Source organism: Alexandromys fortis, unplaced genomic scaffold (assembly GCF_014885135.2).
Source record: "Alexandromys fortis isolate MF-2015 unplaced genomic scaffold, M_Fortis_MF-2015_v1.1 scaffold_342, whole genome shotgun sequence".
In the NCBI taxonomy this organism is placed as follows: domain Eukaryota; kingdom Metazoa; phylum Chordata; class Mammalia; order Rodentia; family Cricetidae; genus Alexandromys; species Alexandromys fortis.
The window spans coordinates 254,772-274,158 of record NW_026068210.1 but is presented as its reverse complement, the minus strand read 5'-3'; the positions used below and the strand labels follow the sequence as shown (position 1 = coordinate 274,158).

The window sequence follows — 19,387 nt, the reverse complement described above, 5'->3', positions numbered from 1 at the left end:
CTATACACACCCTCACACACATGTCTACACACAGGCTCAGTGTGCTGAGACTGTTTCCTAGGCATTGACTCCTGCCCACTGCCCCTGGTCTTACCTGGGCACATCCTGGCAGCTGGCTGCCCGTGGGTCCCGGCATGTTTGGAAGCAGGGACTGGCACAGGCATCATAGTGCCACTCGCAGACGGGGTAGGCAGCCCCTAAGGGCTTGGCATCTAGAAAGACAGTGAGAGACCCAACACCAGAGCCCGGCATTTCCCCAGCTCAGCCCATGCCTTCCCTGCCTGAAGTGAGGACAAGTGACCACAGGCAGAGAAAGACTCAGAAGCCAGGCAGAGGAGGTGGCATTCATGATGCTGAGGGCCTGCTGGCATCTCAGCTGGTGTCCCCAGGGGTGTACTTTAAACTTCTGGGGCCAGCGCATGTTCTAAGACAGGAAACTGAAACCAGGCGTCACGTGAGCCCCCACTAGGCTCCCTTCCTCACATCCACACAGGCCATGCAATTTTACACAATTGGCCTGTAGCAGGAGGTGAGACCCAGGAAGTTGGCTGGGTCTTAATCCACTCCGCCACCACTCACTGATCTGCCAATATGGACATCAGACCACCTCCCATTCCAGGGGTAGCCCTAGGGGGCATCCCCCCTTTCCAAAAGGATGAGGATTCTATTCCTTGGGGACATGTGGAAAGGAAAAGGGGACCAGGCAGGAAAAGCAGCTGAGTGAGGCAGAAGCCCCAGACTTAAGAACAACGGTGGGGCAGACACTTACCCAGAAGGTGGAACAGTGCACCACCACGAAATGCCTCTGTGTGCTCATATGGCCTCAGAGCCAGCTCAAGGCCTGATGAGTGGAGGAAGGAGCCAGGCTTTGCCAGAGACTCCAGAGCCACCAGGCCAGCCTGCCATGTCCCCCGGTGCAGGGAGAAGGAGGCCTGCTGGTGAAAGGCTTCATCTCCACGCCACTTCGCCATCCTCACAGACCCATTGGCTAGGGTGTGCAGGAAGAAGTTGGGTCTGTCGGCTGCTTCCAGGGTCACAGCGTCAGGGTCTGCAGAGCCATGGGAGTTAGGTCAGTGTACAGACAGAGCCAGATGTGGGGATGCAGCACACGAGCACGGGATTAGGTCAGTGTACAGACAGAGCCAGATGTGGGGATGCAGCCCACGAGCATGTGGCCAGTGGTTGGGGACCACAGCTCCCTGGGGATGAGTTGGACCCTATTCTCCTGTCATTGCTTCTCTGACCTTCCTCCCTGTCCACTGACCACCCTCTGGTCACTCATCTCTTGGGATAAAGGTGGGAGGTTACAGAAGCCCACAACTGCTCCCTCCTGTCCTGCCTCTCCTCTGTGTTGACTGAAGTTTCTGTGCTGCCTGGTTCCTGCACTCACTAAGTCCCAAAGAAATCACAGAGGGGTCTACATTAATTATAAACTGATTGGCCTCATATCTCAGGCTTCTTCTTAACTCATAACTTATATTAGCCCATAATTCTTGTCTGTGTTAGCCAAGTGGCTTGGTACCTTTTTCAGCGAGGCAGCCACATCTTGCTTGCTCTGTGTCTGTGTGATGACTGCAGATTGAAACTTCCCTTTTCCCAGAATTCTCATTGCCTCACCTCTACTTCCTGCCTGGTTGTCACCTCGCCTATACTTCCTGTCTGGCTACTGGCCAATCAGCGTTTATTTAAATACAAGTGACTGGGTACAGACCATTGTCCCACAGCACTTTTCCACGGGAAAACCAGGCCTGTCTTATTGCCTGCTATGCCGGGTACCAAACAGATAGGAGCAGTCCTCTGTGGGCAACAGTCCACTGAGGTGGAGACCACTGGGTCTGTGATTCAGCAGGCTTAGTTTCCTCACAATGTCCAACACTCTTCATTTCTTCCTGCCACCACGAATTTCCCATCCCTCAAGACCCTAAGCTAACTCCGCCATTGCAGACCCCACAGCGAACTCTGAAGCACTAAGCTAGCTCCACCATTGCAGACCCCACAGCAAACTCTGAAGCACTATAGCTATCCAGCCATAGGGCTGGAGCGCCTGCTGGGCAGGCACTGAGTCTCTCAATGTTTCTGGTTCCTGTGCTTGCCCTGTGCTCAAGGCTCAGTGAGAGGGAGACAAGAAGAATGGAGGAGAGGGGGAAGGAGGGGAGGAAAGGGAGAAAGGGAAGAGTGAGGAGGCCGGAGAAATGATGAGAGAAGGACACAAAAGAAGGGGAGTTATTGCCTCTGGGATTCTCTGAAGCAAGAGCAGGGGACAAAGTTCTGTGTGGGTCCTGTCCAAGGTGGTGTGGGCTCACAGAAGTCAAGAAACTAGTCTGAACTAAAAGCAGATCGTGGGGCTGGAGCCCTGTGGGTGGCTTCAGGCTTCACCATCCCCTCCTCCCCCATTTTCCAGGACAACCTTTCCTGAAAGGGCTGGACTGGAGCCAGAGGGTGGGCCTTACCATGGGCCTTGGCCTTGTATAGAGCAGCTGTCAGCAGAAAGCTTGAAATGTCTCCTGGCGCCAGATCCTCTGCCCTCACAAGGGCTATGTCACTGTCTACTGCCTTCGTGGCCACAAGAGCGCCGCCAGTCGCCACACTGGACAGCTGGTAGGGACCCTTTCCTAGCACTGGAGAGAAGAGCCCCTGTCAGAAGCCCCAGCACCCAACCCACTTGTCCCACCCATCAGAAGTACAGAAGAGGCAAGGGGTTAGAAAGGGACTCTTGGTGACCACAGGAACTTTAGTAGGTCAGGAACCCCAGGCCAGCAGCCCCTGAAAAAGATGGACCCTCCCTCTGTGATTAGGCCATTGCATAGGGAACCCATGGCAGTTACCCTGTAAGCATGAGCCATTACCATGAGAGACGTTGTTCCATCAGGGACCCCCACCCAGTCCTGAGGGATGACAGCCAGGACCTCAGAGCTCAGTTTGTGTTTATTTAGTTCATGCACATGTCCCGTTTGTGCTTGAAAGGGCATACAGTTGAGGGGACATGGATGTCACAGACAGTTGCGACAACTTTAAAAACTTCCTGCCTCTGGTGTGTCCCATAGCATCTGGGTCACTTTCCTGGCCACTCTCCCAGTGGCTCACCTCGTCCCCAGGATAGACTCTCAAGCACACAGCTTTAATTCAGGGCTCTTCCAAACTGGGCCTGTGCTTTGCCCCCTACCCCTCAAGGGCTCCCATCACACTGAGCCTCCTTCCTGCTTTATTGAAAGAGCCACATGGCTGTCCTAGTTCACCTCCACCATGCTGTCTCTTCTCTCAGAGAAATTCTCCTTTTGTGCCTTGAAGACACCTACTCAGTCCCTGGAGACCAGCTCAAATGTCACCTCCTTAGGGAAGTTCTCCCCCGTGCTCTACCACCTCTGTGGTGTGGCTCTGCATGGGGGTTCCCATCTGTGTCCTTCAGTAGAAAGCAGACAGCCTAGTGTGCTGGGAAGTGGTCAGCAACCAGCGCTCAAGAAGCAGCCAAAAGAAGTGTGCCGCATGGACTGGTTTCTACGGTGTGAACACGCAGAGCAGGGGCCAGTTTCAACAAATGTGGGTGCAGAACACACACGTGGTGCTGGGATGTTCCCTTGCACCTCTGTAAAGGTCCTCTTTCCCAGCAGCCCATGAGGCCTGGACCACAGAAAATGCTGGGAGATAAAGCTAAGCAAGGAATTGGGTGAGTGGGTGAGTGGGTGGGTGGGTGGGTGGAGACTCTAGAAGCAGCTTGTCCTTTGCCAGTTACTGACACCCAAAATGCTGCAGATGGGGAGAACTGCTCATAACTGCTGCTTAAATGTCTTGCCTGATGTCACAGGGACCTTTTTGCCCCAGGGAATGCAGTTCTCCCGAGTCGTTCCTTGGGGCCATCAGCTGCCCTTGGACCGACCGCTAGGCAAGAGCATCTCTCTCAGCTGCCATGTTGCAGCCTGACCCATCTAACCCTTGTCATGGATCCCGAGTCTTATCTAGCGTTTCCTTTCCCTAGGCCATGGCTGTGAGGTCTTAAACCTGGGACAAATGGCTAACTGGGATGCCTATTGCTACATCAAAGCTGATGCTTGCTGCTTGGTTCTCCCAGCATTCCTACCTGTCATAGCAGCAGTTCTCAACCCGTGGGTTGTGACCCACCTGGGGGGTCAACCTTCACAGGGGTCGTGTAAGTTTATCTACATATCAGATGCTTACATTACAATTCGTAATAGCAAAATTACAGTTATGAAGTAGCAACAAAAATAATCTTATGGTTGGGGTCACTACAACATGAGGAACTGTATTTTTTGTTTTCTTTTCATTTTTTCTTTTTCTTTTTTTTTTTTGAGTCAGGGTTTCTCTATAGCTTTGTAGCCTATCCTAGAACTAGCTCTTATAGACCAGACTGGCCTCGAACTCACAGAGATGTGCCTGTCTCTGCCTCCCGAGTGCTGGGATTAAAGGTGTGCACCACCACCACCCAGCAGCTCTTGGCTCCTGGTTCTCCTCTTCTCCCTCCTCCCTCTCCTCACATGGCCTGGCTCAGGGTCTTGTTCACTCAGGACTCTTCCAGATGCCTCTGCCTCTAACTGCCTTCTCCCTATGTCTACAATAAGCCTTCTTCACAGTACATTTTTATTCCATTTAATAGTCTGGCTGGGAAGATGCTTCTCAAACCCAAATCAGCATCGAAATGTGCCCGAAGTCTGTACCCATACCTACATGGACCAACTCCTACAAGGTATGGCTGGGAGGAGACTTAGAGCTTGGGTGTCAAAGGGCACTGAAGACCCAAGCGGATGAAGCTGGATGCTGAGAACTATTCTGGCAGCCATATCGCCACAGCCCATTCAGCCTCTGATCAAACAGATCAAATGGCTCTAATAGTGGACACTAATCTCCCCTGGTCCTTAGCAATGACTTGTACTTTCATCTTCATTAATAATCTAGATGTGGGTGCATCTCTTGGTTCCATGAACTCTTTGGATTTGAAGATCCCATCTAGGTTTCCAGCAACCTTCCTCAGGGAAAGCAGTCTGCACTTGGTTTTGACAAGTCAGGTTTTTAGAGAACCCTGGTGACACTTGATGGGCTTATTGAGACCAATTAGAAACACTATGGGGTGGGCACATTGATACCAGTGGCCTTCTGCTGCCTGGTGAAGCTGCCCTGAATGATGAAAGGCCTGATGAGGCTCCGTCCTGGGCCTCACACGGAGCTGCAGGGACAGCTGTGGACAAAGTCCTGACCTCCCTGAGCCCTGCACCATCAGACTCCCAACCACAGTCCCAAATCAGCACCACAGCTCAGCTATTCCAGGGCCAGCAGCACCTCAGGAAGTCAGCACTGAGTTAGAGGTGTCCCAGTCAGGCACTCCTTGGAAGAAATTTGGCTTACCTTTGTTGAAGAAGTCACAGTCATACGCTAAGGAAAAAAAAAAAAGAGAGAGAGAGAGAGATTTCCCATGAGCAGGGCACCCAGACCCAGGCTCTCCCCTCATCAAAGACTGGATCTGGCCCTATTTCCAAAACTCCAAGATTGAGGAATAAACTTGGATCCAAATGTCTTTTTATTTATTTGTCTTGTTTTGGTTTTTGAGACAGGGTTTCTCTGCATAGCCCTGGCTGTACTGGAACTTGCTCTGTAGACCAGGTTGGCCTTGAACTCAGAGATCCACCTGCCTTTACCTCCTGAGCACTGGAATTAAAGGCATGTGCTATCACCACCTGCAGATCTATAGGTCTTAAGAGGTGGAAATATAGTGGTCCTCCCTCACACTGCAGCACAAAGCTCAAAGCCCGGCTTGGAGTGGCACTCAGCGATGCGTTGAATGAATGAATGAATAAATGAACAAACAAATGAATGAATGAATGGACGAATGAATGTTAGATAGAAGAGTATGTTTTGTGTGACCACAAAGGTCAAGAACAGAATATGAAGGTGTAGGACTGAAGACGTAGCCCATTCAGTAGAGAGCTTGCCTAGCATGTACAAGGTCCTGGATCCAGTGGTTCTCCAGCATTGCATTATATAGTGTGGTGGTGTGCTCCTCTAATCCCAGCACTCGGGAGGGAAGGGCAGAAGTATCAGATCATCCTTGGCTATACAGGGAGTTTGAAATAAGCCTGAACTAGAGATCCTGTCTCGAATACAATAAACAGAACCAAAGTGTAGACGATCTGATTGGATATTTTGCAGAAGAGCCCCAAAGAAGGAATATAATCATGAAACAGAAGTTCCTCAGCCTTGGACAGAATGGGATGAAGGGCCTCTGGGATCCCAGGCTCTCTACAACCTTCTATGCAGTGTCTGGCTCCACTGAAGTTCTTTTAGGCAGTAAGGAGCCCCTAAAGCACGGGCCCATTGCGCCCTCTAGTGGATGATCTGCATCTGTTCCCTGGCGTCTCAGCGATTTCAGTCCACAAGGGGTGAGCTGTGCGGACCTTGCCAAGAACAAAACTGTGAGTAACTATCTGGGTGCTCCTGGGATAAAGGCTGAGGAAGTGTCTGCCTCACACACAGGGAGGGTATGAAGAGATTCATCAGCTCCTAGTACACCCGAGACCCACAATAAACAAACACATTTGCTTTTGCCCTCTTGCAAGGACATTAAGCATCAGAAGATGAAGTCAGGTGTGGTGGCACACACCTTTAATCCCAGCACTTGGGGGGCAGAGACAGACAGGTCTCTGTGAATTCGAGGGAATTCTATATAACAGCCAGGACTACATAGAGATACTCTGTCACAAAAAAAAAAAAAAAAAAAAAAAACAGAATGAGGAGCTGGCTTGCCATGAGCCTATGGGCATGCACTTGTTTTCCTCATTTGAGGACATGCAGTGTAAAATTATGAGGGGGGGGGGTTGGAGAGGTGATTCACTTGGTAAAGCGCCTGCCTTACTAGCATGAGGATCAAGTTCAGCCCAGCGCTGGAGACGCAGAGGCAAATGGATCTCTGGGGCTTGTTGGTTAGCCAGCCCAACAGCTACACACGGATGTACAAAACTCTTTAGCAGGGATTTTACCCCAGCCTTTATTCCAGGCACATCCACCTGTCCAACCTCAGACTGGCAGGACTTGCTGTTGGTCTTAACACCATGCATTTTAATGTGTTAGCCAAAGGCTTTTCCTTTCAGCTACTTGTTTATTGGGGGATGCAGGTGACATGGCGTGCCTGTGGAGGTCAGAGAACAACTTGAGGGTGTCAAGTTGCGCCACATGGGTCCTGGGGATGAACTTGGGTCGTCAGGCTTGGCAGCAAACACCTTTACCTGCAGAGCCCTCTCACTGGCCCAGGATTATTGATTATAAAATATCTTGTGTAATATTTCTCATTTGCCTTTAAAATCCCTCCTTGCCTCATCCTCCCATAAACAGCCCAGTTGGGCCCATGCAGTCCCTCTGTGCATTCTGACACTCACTGAAAGCCTTATCAATCTCTGGAGAAACGGTTGCTGCTTTATTTAGGCCATTAGCTAATTCTATTTTAATATGACATATCCAAATCAAGACAAAAAGTTCATAACAAACACAATATCAAAACATTAAAATAAGCAGTAACAGGGTCCCACAGAGCCACCGTGGACCCTGGACCCAGGGGGAACTGATAATACCGACCTTTAATACTTGTTCATCAGCAACATTTTTGCAGTGAGTTTTAGTTTTCAAAGATCCTACACTAAAATGTTATTATGCTGGATCCCTGAGTTTTCTGGGGTCCCTGTAAGTGTCACAACCCTGGAAAAGTGCTTCATCTGCTTTACCTTAGTCCTGATTATTACATGAGACAACACGCATGTAGCATGTCATGATCGGTCCTCTATAAATATGTGTGTCCCCTTCTTCCTGAAGGGTAGTTACAGAAGCAAGGAGAGGGACCTAGCACCTATGCTGAAGGATCTGGGGTGCGGGAACAGGCAGGGGAAGAGGAAGAAGTCCAGAGAGGGGAGGGTGCACCTCGGTCTTCTCCCTGAGGTCCCCAGCCTGGAGCTCTAGGGGCTGGGGATATGCCAGCACCGCGGTGTCTGTTAACAGTGTTGCACAGCACCAAGCCAGCACTGTAAGCTTGTGTCACTTGTTCCCAGCATCTGTGAGGTGAGGACTTAGCTTTGTTCCTATGCTGTGGAGAGGGGATGCATCCAGGCCCCAGACGGCGGAACTGGGGTCTGAAACAGATTATCCTCCCTTGTTGAATCTGGGCACTCAGCACTGACCCCAACACAAGGTCGGGAAAACCTGACTGTGGGATATTGAATTCTAAAGGAAATGACCTTAGATTTTAGGAAATTAATTTAATCTTCTATGCATTTTATTTTACCTTTTACTTATTTTGTACGTTTTATGCAATGCATTTATACTCACAATAGTATATGTTGCTGTGGGATAATGTTCTTGTACACTGTAAAGATTTGCCATTCATATTAGTTTAATAAAACACTGATTGGCCAGTAGCCAGGCAGGAAGTATAGTGGGGCAAGCAGACTAGGAGAATTTTGGGAAGAGAAAAGGCAGAGATGTAGCCACCAGCCAGACACAGAGGAAGCAAGATGAGAATGCCTCACTGAGAAAAGGTATCAAGCCACATGGCTAAACATAGATAAGGATTATGGGTTAGTTTAAGTTGTTAGAACTAGTTAGTAATAATCCTGAGCTAATAGGCCAAACAACTGATAATACAAGCCTCTGTATGTTTCTTTGGGACTAAACAGATGTGGGACCAGGCAGGACAGAAACTTCTGTCAACAAATGGCATCCAAACATTTGACAAGAATTTCTACATAAAGCCTGAGAAGGCTTTAAAAAAAGAGGGGGGCATTCTAGACAGACAAGAATAGAGTCAAGTGCAGCTTCTTGGTAATCATCTTTTCTCCAGTAGGCTCTGTTTATTGGTGGTGAGAAGAGGCACTGCTCCTTTAAGAGAGGCTTCTTGACTCAGCTTTAGCCGCAAAAATCTCACAGCTCTTTTAAAAGGCTCTGCTACCAAACACTTAAATGGTGTTCATGAGCAGCCAGTGGTATGCTTCTTGGTGGTGGCATGGACCTAGAAACTCCACAGTTGTGACAATAAATGTGGCTCCCACCAGCACCTCTGCCATGAAGCTAGACTCTCAGAAAGCTAAGGAATGGGGTGGAGCCAAGCACCAAAGTTGCAGCTTTAATTCTAGACATACTGTTTAGCAGATTAAAGACTCATATGGTCAGAAGATGATAGATTCAAATGGGGGGGACCTCTAAATGGTTTACAGTGTGTTTAAAAGACACCTAGGCTTGGGAGAGAAAAAAAAAATTATAGAGAAAGTCCTTCAAAAAAAAAAAAAGAAATAGAATAGCTAGGCGTGGTGGCACACATCTTTAATCCCAGCACTTGGGAGGCAGAGGCAGGTGTATCTCTGTGAGTTCAAGGACAACCTGGTCTACAGAGTGAGATACAGGACAGTCAAAGATACACTATGCATGTTATTGTGTTGTCTTTGAATTGTCTGAATGCTGAGGAAGGAACACGAGCTGCTAAAAGACATTTGATTATAAGTGCCTACATATTTTGAAAAATGCCTTGAGTTTAAAATTGAAGTCAAAAGATACATTACTTTAGAGAAGAGGTTTTGCTTTTGTTTTCACAGGTAATGAGAGGCTGCGGATTCATTCTGGGTTAAGAAAAATAAGGTTTGATCAAGGAAGACGCCCTGAGAAATTTCCAATGGAAGTGGATGTCCCAGACGATCCAACATCTCAGGGCATCTCTGTTGCAGTTTCCTCTGGGTTCTGCATCCAGAACAGCCTCAAGACTGCTGGCTGAGATGATCAAGCCTCACCGAATACTCCAGTCAGCATTTGATCATAATCCTAAATTTTCTTTGGTAAATTTTCCTTCTAAGATTATCGGCACTACCAAACAGCAGGAAGTAGCTTTAAAAACTATGCCACATTCCCCAAAGAATAGATTATTGCTTATCTTTGTTTAGTGTGTTTATTACAAGTTGTTATGGACAATAGTCAGGAAAAAAAGCTGAACAAAGGAGATTAGATTCAGAGATTTTATTTTGAAATGAAAAATGGGGAGATGCTGTAAGATAATGTCCTAGTACACTGCAAATATTTGTCACTCATATTAGTTTAATAGAACACTGATTGGCCAGTAACCAGGCAAGAAGTATAGTTAGGGCAACCAGAGGAGGAGAATTTTGGGAAGAAGAAAGGCAGACACACAGCCACCAGCCAGATTATGGGGAAGCAAGATGAGAATGCCTCACTGAGAAAAGGTACCAAGCCATATGGCTAAACAGAGATAAGAATTATGGGTTAATTTAAGTTATAAGAGCTAGTTAGTAATAAGCCTGAGCTCATAGACCAAACAATTTATAATTAATATAAGCCTCTGTGTGTTTCTTTGGTACTAAACAGCTGCAGGACCAAGTGGGACAGAAACTTCTGTTTACAATATGTATATAAGTGTGTGGGGGTGCACATGTGCATGTGTGGGCTCAGAATAGTTCTGCCTCAGAGGTCTCAATCAGCAGCATCCATAGGACCACACTGTTTTGAATAAACAGGACCTCTCTCCACAGTTCAGCTGGCCAAAGGTTTTAATGTTCATTATCCTGTTTGAGCTTACAGAAAGCCAATTAGGGCCTGTCTATTCCCACTTTTCAGGGGATAAAAACTGAGGCTCAGAGGAGTTGGGCAGTTTTTTTAGAGTCACACAGCATGCAAAAGCCAGCCTGGCCTTGGATCCCAGGGCTTGGGACTCTTTTAGCAATGAGGTTAAGGACCAGCTCTTCAAAGATGAGCTCCAGCTACCCTATTCTCCTGAGAGACCTTGAGCATGGCTCGCACAAGTCTCTCCTCTCTTTGCCACAAGCTCACCAACCGCAACACAGGGATATAGAGTCATGGGGTGTAGTCTGGAACACTTACGGCAGAGGCGGGGGGTCCGCCAATCAATGACCACCCCGTGCTGGCAGCACTGGTGGGCATAGGCAGACACGCTGGCACAGAAGCACTCACAGTCACCACCCCGGCTGCAGCCACATGTGTCTGTCAGGCAGTTTGAGTAAAACCAAGTGACGTCAACCTAGGGAAGGTCAGAGGATTCTGAATGTCAAGTCTGCATTTCTTCGGTGGCAGCACAGCATGAAGATGCTCACAGGTAGGGTGAGCTGTCTGCATGGGATGAGGGCTATGCGGCGGCGCAGGCAGCTCAGAAAGCACAGGCAGATACCCAGTCTGAGAAGCTTGTCCTGAGCCCAGGAAGTTAGACTCGGGGAACTGGGGAACTGCTAAAGCCCAGACAGGATGTGCAACCTGCCCAGCCAGGCTGGAGACACAGAGGCTAGGCCGCAATGGTCTCCGAAGACCTAGAGGAGCCCAGTGGAGCAGAGCCCCGACCTGTCATCTCCATGGAGAGCAGGGGAAAGTCAGGGGTGCAGCAGCTCAGTGTGCACTCTGCAACAGAATGTCCTCTTGAGCAGGGAGAGCTAGGCCCCGCTGGACTCGCAGAGAGCACAGGGGCTTGGCTGGCTGTCTCTAGGTGTCAGGGACCTGGGGAAGGATCATCTGAGCAGAGCAGAGGCAGGAGAATGGCGGAGGAGAGATGGGTCTCCCTCTTTAAAGGGAGTCTTTGAGAAGGAGGGGTCCTTGGAAGGTAAGGGGGACTTAGAAGGGGCCAAAGAGCACCCACTTAACACAGGGAGCACTTACCACAGGGTGGCACGTCTCAAACACCTCACTGAGCAGGATGCCACACTCCTTCCTGGCAAACGGTTCTCGGAGGGGATTGAGGGCACATGTGTCCCTGGGGTCAGGAGTATCTGGGCACTGCAAGATAAAGACACCTATGGCACCAAGTAGAGAGATGTCCTACCCCTCCAGTTCCTGTGCCCACAGGGAGTGCACTCTCTGAGTGCCCTGAGACTGCCCTGTAGGCATCCACATCCTTGTTCAATCACCTCCCCTGGAGAGTGGGAGCAGGCTCCAACCTGCTTCCAACAAGCAGAACACCAAAGGTTCTGGGGACACACCATGTTGAGAGTCATCAGATGAGGTCCCAGAGCCCACCTCACTGGAGTCTAACCCTCACTGGCTGTAAAGAAGCAGACAGCTATGTTGGGAACTCCACACGACAGGAAGGAGGGGTCTCTAAGAGCTGAGGTGTTCTCTGACCAATAGCTGCTGAGAACTAAAGTTGTCAGGCCTACAGGTCCAGAAGTGGACATGACCCACAGCCACCCACATGCCCTGGACGTCACCTTGTCTGCAGCCTGTGGGACACAGAGAAAAACACCTAGACTCATGTTCTGATTCCCAACCACCAGGAACTGAGGTAAGACGTGCTTTGTGTAGTGGTGTGGACTGAACATTACCATTGCACAGCAAAGGGTGGTTAACACAGATTTCCCCAGAGCCGGCCCTACTTCTCCAGGCTGATATTTTTATGCACTGCCTCCCCAGCATGCCTAGTTATAAGCAATACAGAAATATTGGCTGGTGGGGAGGTGGTCCACAAATACAAAACCAGTCACCCATTTCACCCATCCAGCTTTTCTAAAATGTGGGTGCCATGCCCGTCTGCTCTGCCTGCCCTCTCCGTCTATCTTTCTGCAAAGAACAAAGATCCACTCAGGGCAGACAAGCGACATATGAAACAGTCATGTCACCATTGCTGCACCCAAGGCAGACATAACCAATCAACCTCAGTCCTTAGGTATTTCTCAGTGACACTTTGCAGGCAGCCTCTTGGGACTGCTATGGGCCCTCCCCTGGCAGAGCCCCCTCTCTCCAACAGAAGATTCAGTTCATCCAGAAAAGACAAGACAAGAAGCTGAGTCTGCTGCTCTCAGTCCACTGCTGTCCCCGACAGCTCACAGCTTGGCAACAACTCTCAGGGATGTCCCTATGCTTCTGCTCATGGTCTCCCTCCAAACACAGCCTGTCTCCCAGATTCCACCCTCTGTCTCACCTTCTCCACGAAGCACCTGCTGAGGGTTGTCTCAGTCTACGGGAGTCTCTTCTCTGTGCCCTAACTAGTGCCAGAGGTGGTGATGGTGGGGAGGGTGGACAAGCCTGGCACGGTTCAACAAGCCCACTTTCCTCACTAGGTGACCACCTTGTCTAGGATAGCAACTCCAATTCTCCAAACATTACTAAGTCATGTTTGACCAAGGTCAGGGTGGGCTGCCTGCCTTGTGGGGCAGGGACAGAATCTTAGGCAGTCAGAGGCAGAGGGCTTTCCCAGGAGGAGCCTCACACCGATGTTTTCTCCCCTAGCTTGGGTCCAGCATGCACACGGCCCACCTAAGAGAGTCAGGGGTACCGGGCAACTGGAAGGCCTTACCTCCACCGCAGCCCAACTGCTGCCAAACTCCTGGGGGTTCGTTAACTCTAGGTTCTCTGGGGTCCTCATCTCATTGACGGTTTTCAGGTCAAAGTTCCCACAAAGGCCCACCAACTGACCCTGAGAGGAGGAAGGGCACCATGTTAGTTGCCAGGATAACAAGGCTGAACTGCAGCATCAAGACTGTTGATCCAGAAGCAACTGTGGAGAGGATGGCTTAAAGAGAGACGGGACAAGGTCAGAGGAAGATGACAGATGAGGACATCAGTGGACAGGACAGTGCTGTGATCCTCTCAGCCCTCAGAGAGGGATGTCTCCCCAGCCCTGGACAATGGCGGAGGTGATGGTGCTCAGGTCTCATGACTACCTGCCACTGAGGGCCAGCCTGGACATGAACGGTGGTTCTCTGATCCCAGAGGAGGGTCACGTGCTCCCGTGGGAAATGCACCAGTGTGAAGAAGCCTGCTCTCCAGATGTGGACAGCCTGCTTCTCATCCAGGAAGCTCTCGGGACTCTAGAGAGACAGAACAAGTCAGTCCTGAACCTGAGTGTCCCTCAACACCAACTCAACCAGACAGATTCACAAATCATTGCCAACCCCAGCACCTCACCAACACGCCTCACTCCTTTCACGGCCATCCTGCCCTCTGCTTCCCTTTATAAAGAATCCAGCCAGAGCTTCTGCCTCAGTGGCACAATGGATCCCAACCCTCTCCTGACTCCTCACCACTAATCTGTGCACCGTCTGTACCACCTTCCCCAGGACAGGTCCTTACAGGATCCCCGGAGTCATCGTCAAAGATGACAAGTGAGCTGCCCACACTGATGGAAATGGACTTCCTGCAGATGACGCCAGAGCTGTAGCAGTTCACATCTTCCACCACCACAGAGAAGCCGAGCTCTGAGGTACTCTGAGGGGAGGAAAAGCCAGGGGAGGGACATATCTGGTGAAGAGCACAGAGGAGAAGGGGTGTGGACTCTGAGGGGCTTTCCCTACCGTTTCTTTAGTGGGCGTTGGAGTGAAGGTAGCATGTGTTTGTGCGTGAGGTGGTGGCAACACAGGCAGCTATGCACAGGCAATGTAGGGACTGGGTGACAACCCTGGGTGTCATTGTTGGATTCTGTCCACCTTTACAGTAAAACAAGAACTCTCACTGGCCTGGAATTCACCAAGGAGGCTAGGCTGGGCCAGGGACCCCGGGAGTATGCCTGTCTCTGCCTCCTCAGCACTTGAACTACAAGTGCAGCCCAGCTCTTATGTGCGGCCTCTACTTGCAAAAACGAGAACTCTACAGGCTGAGGATTCTCCCCATCCCGAATCTCGTCCCCTGTTTGGCTTTGGGCAGCTTCCTTCAGTTCTCTGGCTCTCAGAATCATTTACAGTGTCCTAGAGCCGTGATTAGTAGATGTGACCATGCCCAAAGGGTCTGATGGATGAATGAGTGAGTGAATGGATGTGACTGGGATGGAGAGGGATGCCGCCTTACAAATGGCGTGAGCATTACGTGCGGGAAGCTTGCCCGTATTGAACAGCGCTTTAAACACACGTCACTTTGTAGGCAGCAATTCCACTCCTAGGATCTAAGAGATACAGTCACACGCGTGCTTGCTGCGGCATTGAAGCACTGCAACCAGCTAAAGCTCACCTATCCCTGTGTGGCACAGTACTCTCTGTGTAGAATGTTCCAGCCAGCTAGCATGCACTGACAGTGTATGATAATACCCGACACATGCTATAAAATGAAAAAAAAAACCTGCGGAGTCTTATTTATTCTCATTCACGTAAACTAAACAGTGTGCGTGTGTGTGTGCGGTGCAACTCTATTGGTTTTGAGATATGGTCACTCCCTCCGGCTCCCGTCTGTATTCCCTCTGCTCAAGAGGTCGAGGTGGAAACACTCAAACCTGAGGGTCTGAATTTATCTTGGACAACATGGCAAGACCTTCATCTCAAAACAAATAGACCACAAACAAGAGCCTGAAACAGAACGGCACAAGTGCCGTGGTTGTATCTTGTGGAGTTCCTGAAATGACACGGAAGACCCCAGCACAGTGCTTGTCCATAGACAAGACCCCGTGAAAGGTCCCGTTTCCCCCAGCACATGCAAGCCCTGACCACAGAAATCAGTACTAAATACACAGTGCTCGTCTGCCCTGTCATTGTGGTTATTGCCGATACTCAGACGATGAGGTGATGGGCTAAGAAAATCAATGTTCCCGGGAATACTGGCCCTGCCCCACATCCCGCTGGTACCCATCTTCCTCTAGGGAACGCTTGCCTTCACTGAGCCGCCCACATCCCCGTTACTCTTCCTCTGTATGGACGAAGACTTCTATGGCATAACTCCTGCCGGCTACCACTTCTCTAGTCCTATTTGCTGGTTCTGGGCCGCCTAGCTGTGATACCTCAAGCAAGTTCCCTAGCTTCCCCAGGCCCATGGTGTCACACCTGTCACGCGGGGACAACTAACATAATCCGTCCACTGCTGTAAAAATTAAGCGAGAGAATCCATAAAGATGATCTGTAGACCAGCAGGCACCATTGCTACCGAAACTTGAAAGGCATGAGCTCCTTCTACCACAGGAACAAAAACGAAAACAAACAAACAAACAAAACCCCACTGGGACTAGCGTGCAAGGCTGCGATGCAGAGTGGAGCGGTTTCCTGCACCCTGACCTGTGTGTGGAAGTAGTTTCTGGAAGCTGCACTTCAGGGTTTAGCTCGCCCCACCCACCCAATTATGCAGCATCCTGGTGTTCAGATCATGCACACATCTGACAGGTCTTGCTCCCTGGCTATTCTGGGTGCCTGTGGAGGCAGTTGGGTAAGCGCGCCCAGGAACTCACCTTAATCAGGTGCACTTTGCATGCTCCTACAAAGTCAAACGGAAGACCGTCAAATGTACGGTAGTGTCGGTCCCCATACACCGTGCAGGTGGAGGCACAGGGGTGCAGGGTGCACTGGAACGAACCCCGCTGGCACACACTGAAACACACACAGAGACGGCTCATAGAGCACACTTTATCCCATGCTGGAATGCCCCTGAAGCGCTCCTGAAGAAGGAACTCAGCAAACATAGCAGCCCCCATTTAACAGGCTGATGATGGACGAGTCTCAGGCATTCTCCTGAGAGTCTGAGAAACATAGGTGAACAGAGAAGAAGGGAAACTGGCTTAGTGAAACTTGTTTCCCAGAGAGGAAGGATGGACCCTGTCTGTTTTAGCAGGTGGGCAGTACAGGGGGTGGGGCAGGGAGGGAAGGAAACAGGTTTTTAGAAATGTTTTTCTAAACAGGTGTTTAGAAATGTGTCACATTTTAATCAAGGTTATCAGAGACATGGGAGCAGAGACTTCAGGGAGCCCAGAGCATTTGAAAGAAGAGCATTGTGTGAAGAGGGTCTATGATGATCTTGAAGGACATTCAGGTGGTAACAGTGGAGGCGGACAGCCCAAGGATAAGAGGGTAGAGATGTTCACAGGGCAGTGGAGAGTCGAGTGGTGCAGGTCCAAGAACGCCAGTGAGGGTGTGACGTTTTCCTAGGAATGACAAGATGACCGAGATGGGGATGGTTCCACCTGGGAGACGATGGCAGTGGGTTAGAGACCAGAGAACGGGTGCTCAGTGCAGAGCCACAGCGGTCGGGAGATGAGGAGGCGGTCAGATTTGAAGTGTATTTTAAAGGCAGAATCAAAAGATCTGAAGACTTCACTCCCTGACAAGTTCAAGCCAATGAGATTCAATATCAGCTCTGGCCAACAGTCATGAACTCCAACACTTGGGCACAGCTGCATGGGGCTCTGGGCCCTGACAGTCTACTCTGGGACTTCCTGAGTCAGCCCGCGTCCTGGTGGTCACACACACACACACACACACACACACACACACACACACACACACCCTGGTGTGTATAAAAACAATCTGGATGCTCAGCCTTGACTGTAGCCATCCTACTGACACCAGAAGACATGTAATACTCATCCTTGGGGAAAATGCAGCATTTCCACCACACATAAGTTAGGAGCCAGCTGCTGCTGGCTGGATGACTCTCTGGGAGTCTCTGCTAGGCTCCTGCCCAGTCTGTCTCCACTGAAACCAATCCAATCCCGGTGCACACTTCTGTAAATGTGTACTAACATTACCTGAATGAACAGTGTGAAAATACACCCACATACACATTCATTCTGAATATGAGCATCTCTGCATTCATAGACAAATTCAAATCACATAGTCACATACTTATCCATTCAAGTAAATGCAAATATATATATAATATATATATATTGCAAGTCACTTACTTGGTACATAAATGTGCTAAACAGATGCATATGCATGTAAATATATATAAACACAATATACATTTGTAAATTCCTAACTGCTATATTAACAAATTTATTTAGATCTATGGCACTTGCCTTTTTATGTATGTCCATATATGTTCACTCACACGCCTTTGTTCATTCATTCATACATATGTTCATCTAAATATGCAAACATGTTCTAATGTTTGCAAACATACAAGTATGTATATTCACAGACCTGTCTGATCATTCATCAAATAGTCACAAATATTCTCAGTATTATTTCACATACATATACCTTTGTGTACATGAATATGTACACCATGAATATGAACAAGATGAAGGGAAAATCATATCCTTTCTAGCAAAAGAAAAAAAATGAAGCCAGTTCTGGGGACTTACCAGGTGTGGCAGGCAGATACTACCTGGTCCCCAGGGAAATACTCCTTCCCCTTCCAGGTACACGGACACTCCTCCAGGGGGAAGCATGCATCCCCGTGTCTGAGCAGGCTGGGGGGACACAGCAAGCAAGTGATCAGAAGAACACTCCTAGATCTGTGGGCAGCACCATTCCTAGGCAGGTAGGCCTGGGCATATAAGTATGCTAGCTCTGCATGAGCCAGAGAGCAAGCCAGTAAGCAGCACTCCTCCATGACTTTTGCTCCAGTCCCCGCTGAGTTCTTGTCCTGACTTATCTCAGTGATGGACTACGACCTGGCTCTTAGTGATGACTGTGACCCGGGTCTCAGTGATGACAGTGACCTGGCTCTCACTGATGGCTGTGACCTGGGTCTCTCAGTGATGACTGTGACCCGAGTCTCAGTGATGACTGTGACCCGGGTCTCTCAGTGATGACTGTGACCTGGGTCTCTCACTGATGACTGTGACCCGGACCTCTCAGTGATGACTGTGACCTGGGTCTCTCAGTGACTGTGACCTGGGTCTCTCACTGATGACTGTGACCCGGGTCTCTCAGTGACTGTGACCCGGGTCTCTCAGTGACTGTGACCTGGGTCTCTCAGTGACTGAGACCTGGGTCTCTCAGTGATGACTGTGACCCGGGTCTCTCAGTGATGACTGTGACCTGGGTCTCTCAGTGACTGAGACCTGGGTCTCTCAGTGATGAATGTGACCCGGGTCTCTCAGTGATGACTGTGACCTGGCTCTCACTGATGACTGTGACCTGGGTCTCTCAGTGATGACTGTGACCTGGATCTCTCAGTGATGACTGTGACCTGGGTCTCTCAGTGATGACTGTGACCTGGGTCTCTCAGTGATGACTGTGATCTGGAAGTACAGTCAAATAAAGGCTTTCTTCTCCCAAGTTGCTTTTGATCAGAGTGGTTTTTCTCAGCAACAGGAAGCAAACTAGGACAGATACTGACATGGCCACCCACTGTGATGTCCCCAGGGTCCTTTGAGGCAATGCCCAACTGTAGATTCTTAGATGGACTTGGACAGACAAGGAGACTGGGGAGCGTAGTGAGTTCTGGGGATAGTTGGTTATGGTGGAACCAGAGCATCTTTGGGAGCCCTTGCCCATCAAGAGAACTTTTCAGGATGGTAGAGCTGTCTCCCTTGTCATAATTTCCCTTTGGTGAGCACTGTGGGAATACAGGTGACTTCCCCACATAGTCTCCTATATACCCTCAAATAATCCTGAGCCAGGATCCAGTCCAGGCCTCTTTCCCAGCATCTCTGTGTGGTCACACTCTGGACATGGAAGACTCTGCTCCTTGAGTGCAGAGACCTAGCCATTCCTGACCTCAGACTGAGAGCCAGGCTTGGGCACAAAGGACA

At 49.7% G+C, this 19,387-nt stretch overlaps 1 protein-coding gene across 1 annotated transcript in view; it reads right to left on the bottom strand.

The window, feature by feature from the left end:
• Otog (otogelin) overlaps window positions 1-19,387 on the bottom strand; it is a 75,098-nt gene that overhangs the window by 22,983 nt on the left and 32,728 nt on the right. The window contains exons 24-34 of the mRNA XM_050130256.1: window positions 17,990-18,097; window positions 16,136-16,274; window positions 14,065-14,199; window positions 13,656-13,802; window positions 13,289-13,408; window positions 11,656-11,772; window positions 10,873-11,029; window positions 5,356-5,382; window positions 2,451-2,618; window positions 770-1,048; window positions 95-212 (exon numbers count right to left, since the gene is read on the bottom strand). Coding sequence (XP_049986213.1) covers window positions 95-212; window positions 770-1,048; window positions 2,451-2,618; window positions 5,356-5,382; window positions 10,873-11,029; window positions 11,656-11,772; window positions 13,289-13,408; window positions 13,656-13,802; window positions 14,065-14,199; window positions 16,136-16,274; window positions 17,990-18,097 — 1,515 coding nt within the window. The remainder of the gene's footprint in view (window positions 1-94; window positions 213-769; window positions 1,049-2,450; window positions 2,619-5,355; window positions 5,383-10,872; window positions 11,030-11,655; window positions 11,773-13,288; window positions 13,409-13,655; window positions 13,803-14,064; window positions 14,200-16,135; window positions 16,275-17,989; window positions 18,098-19,387) is intronic.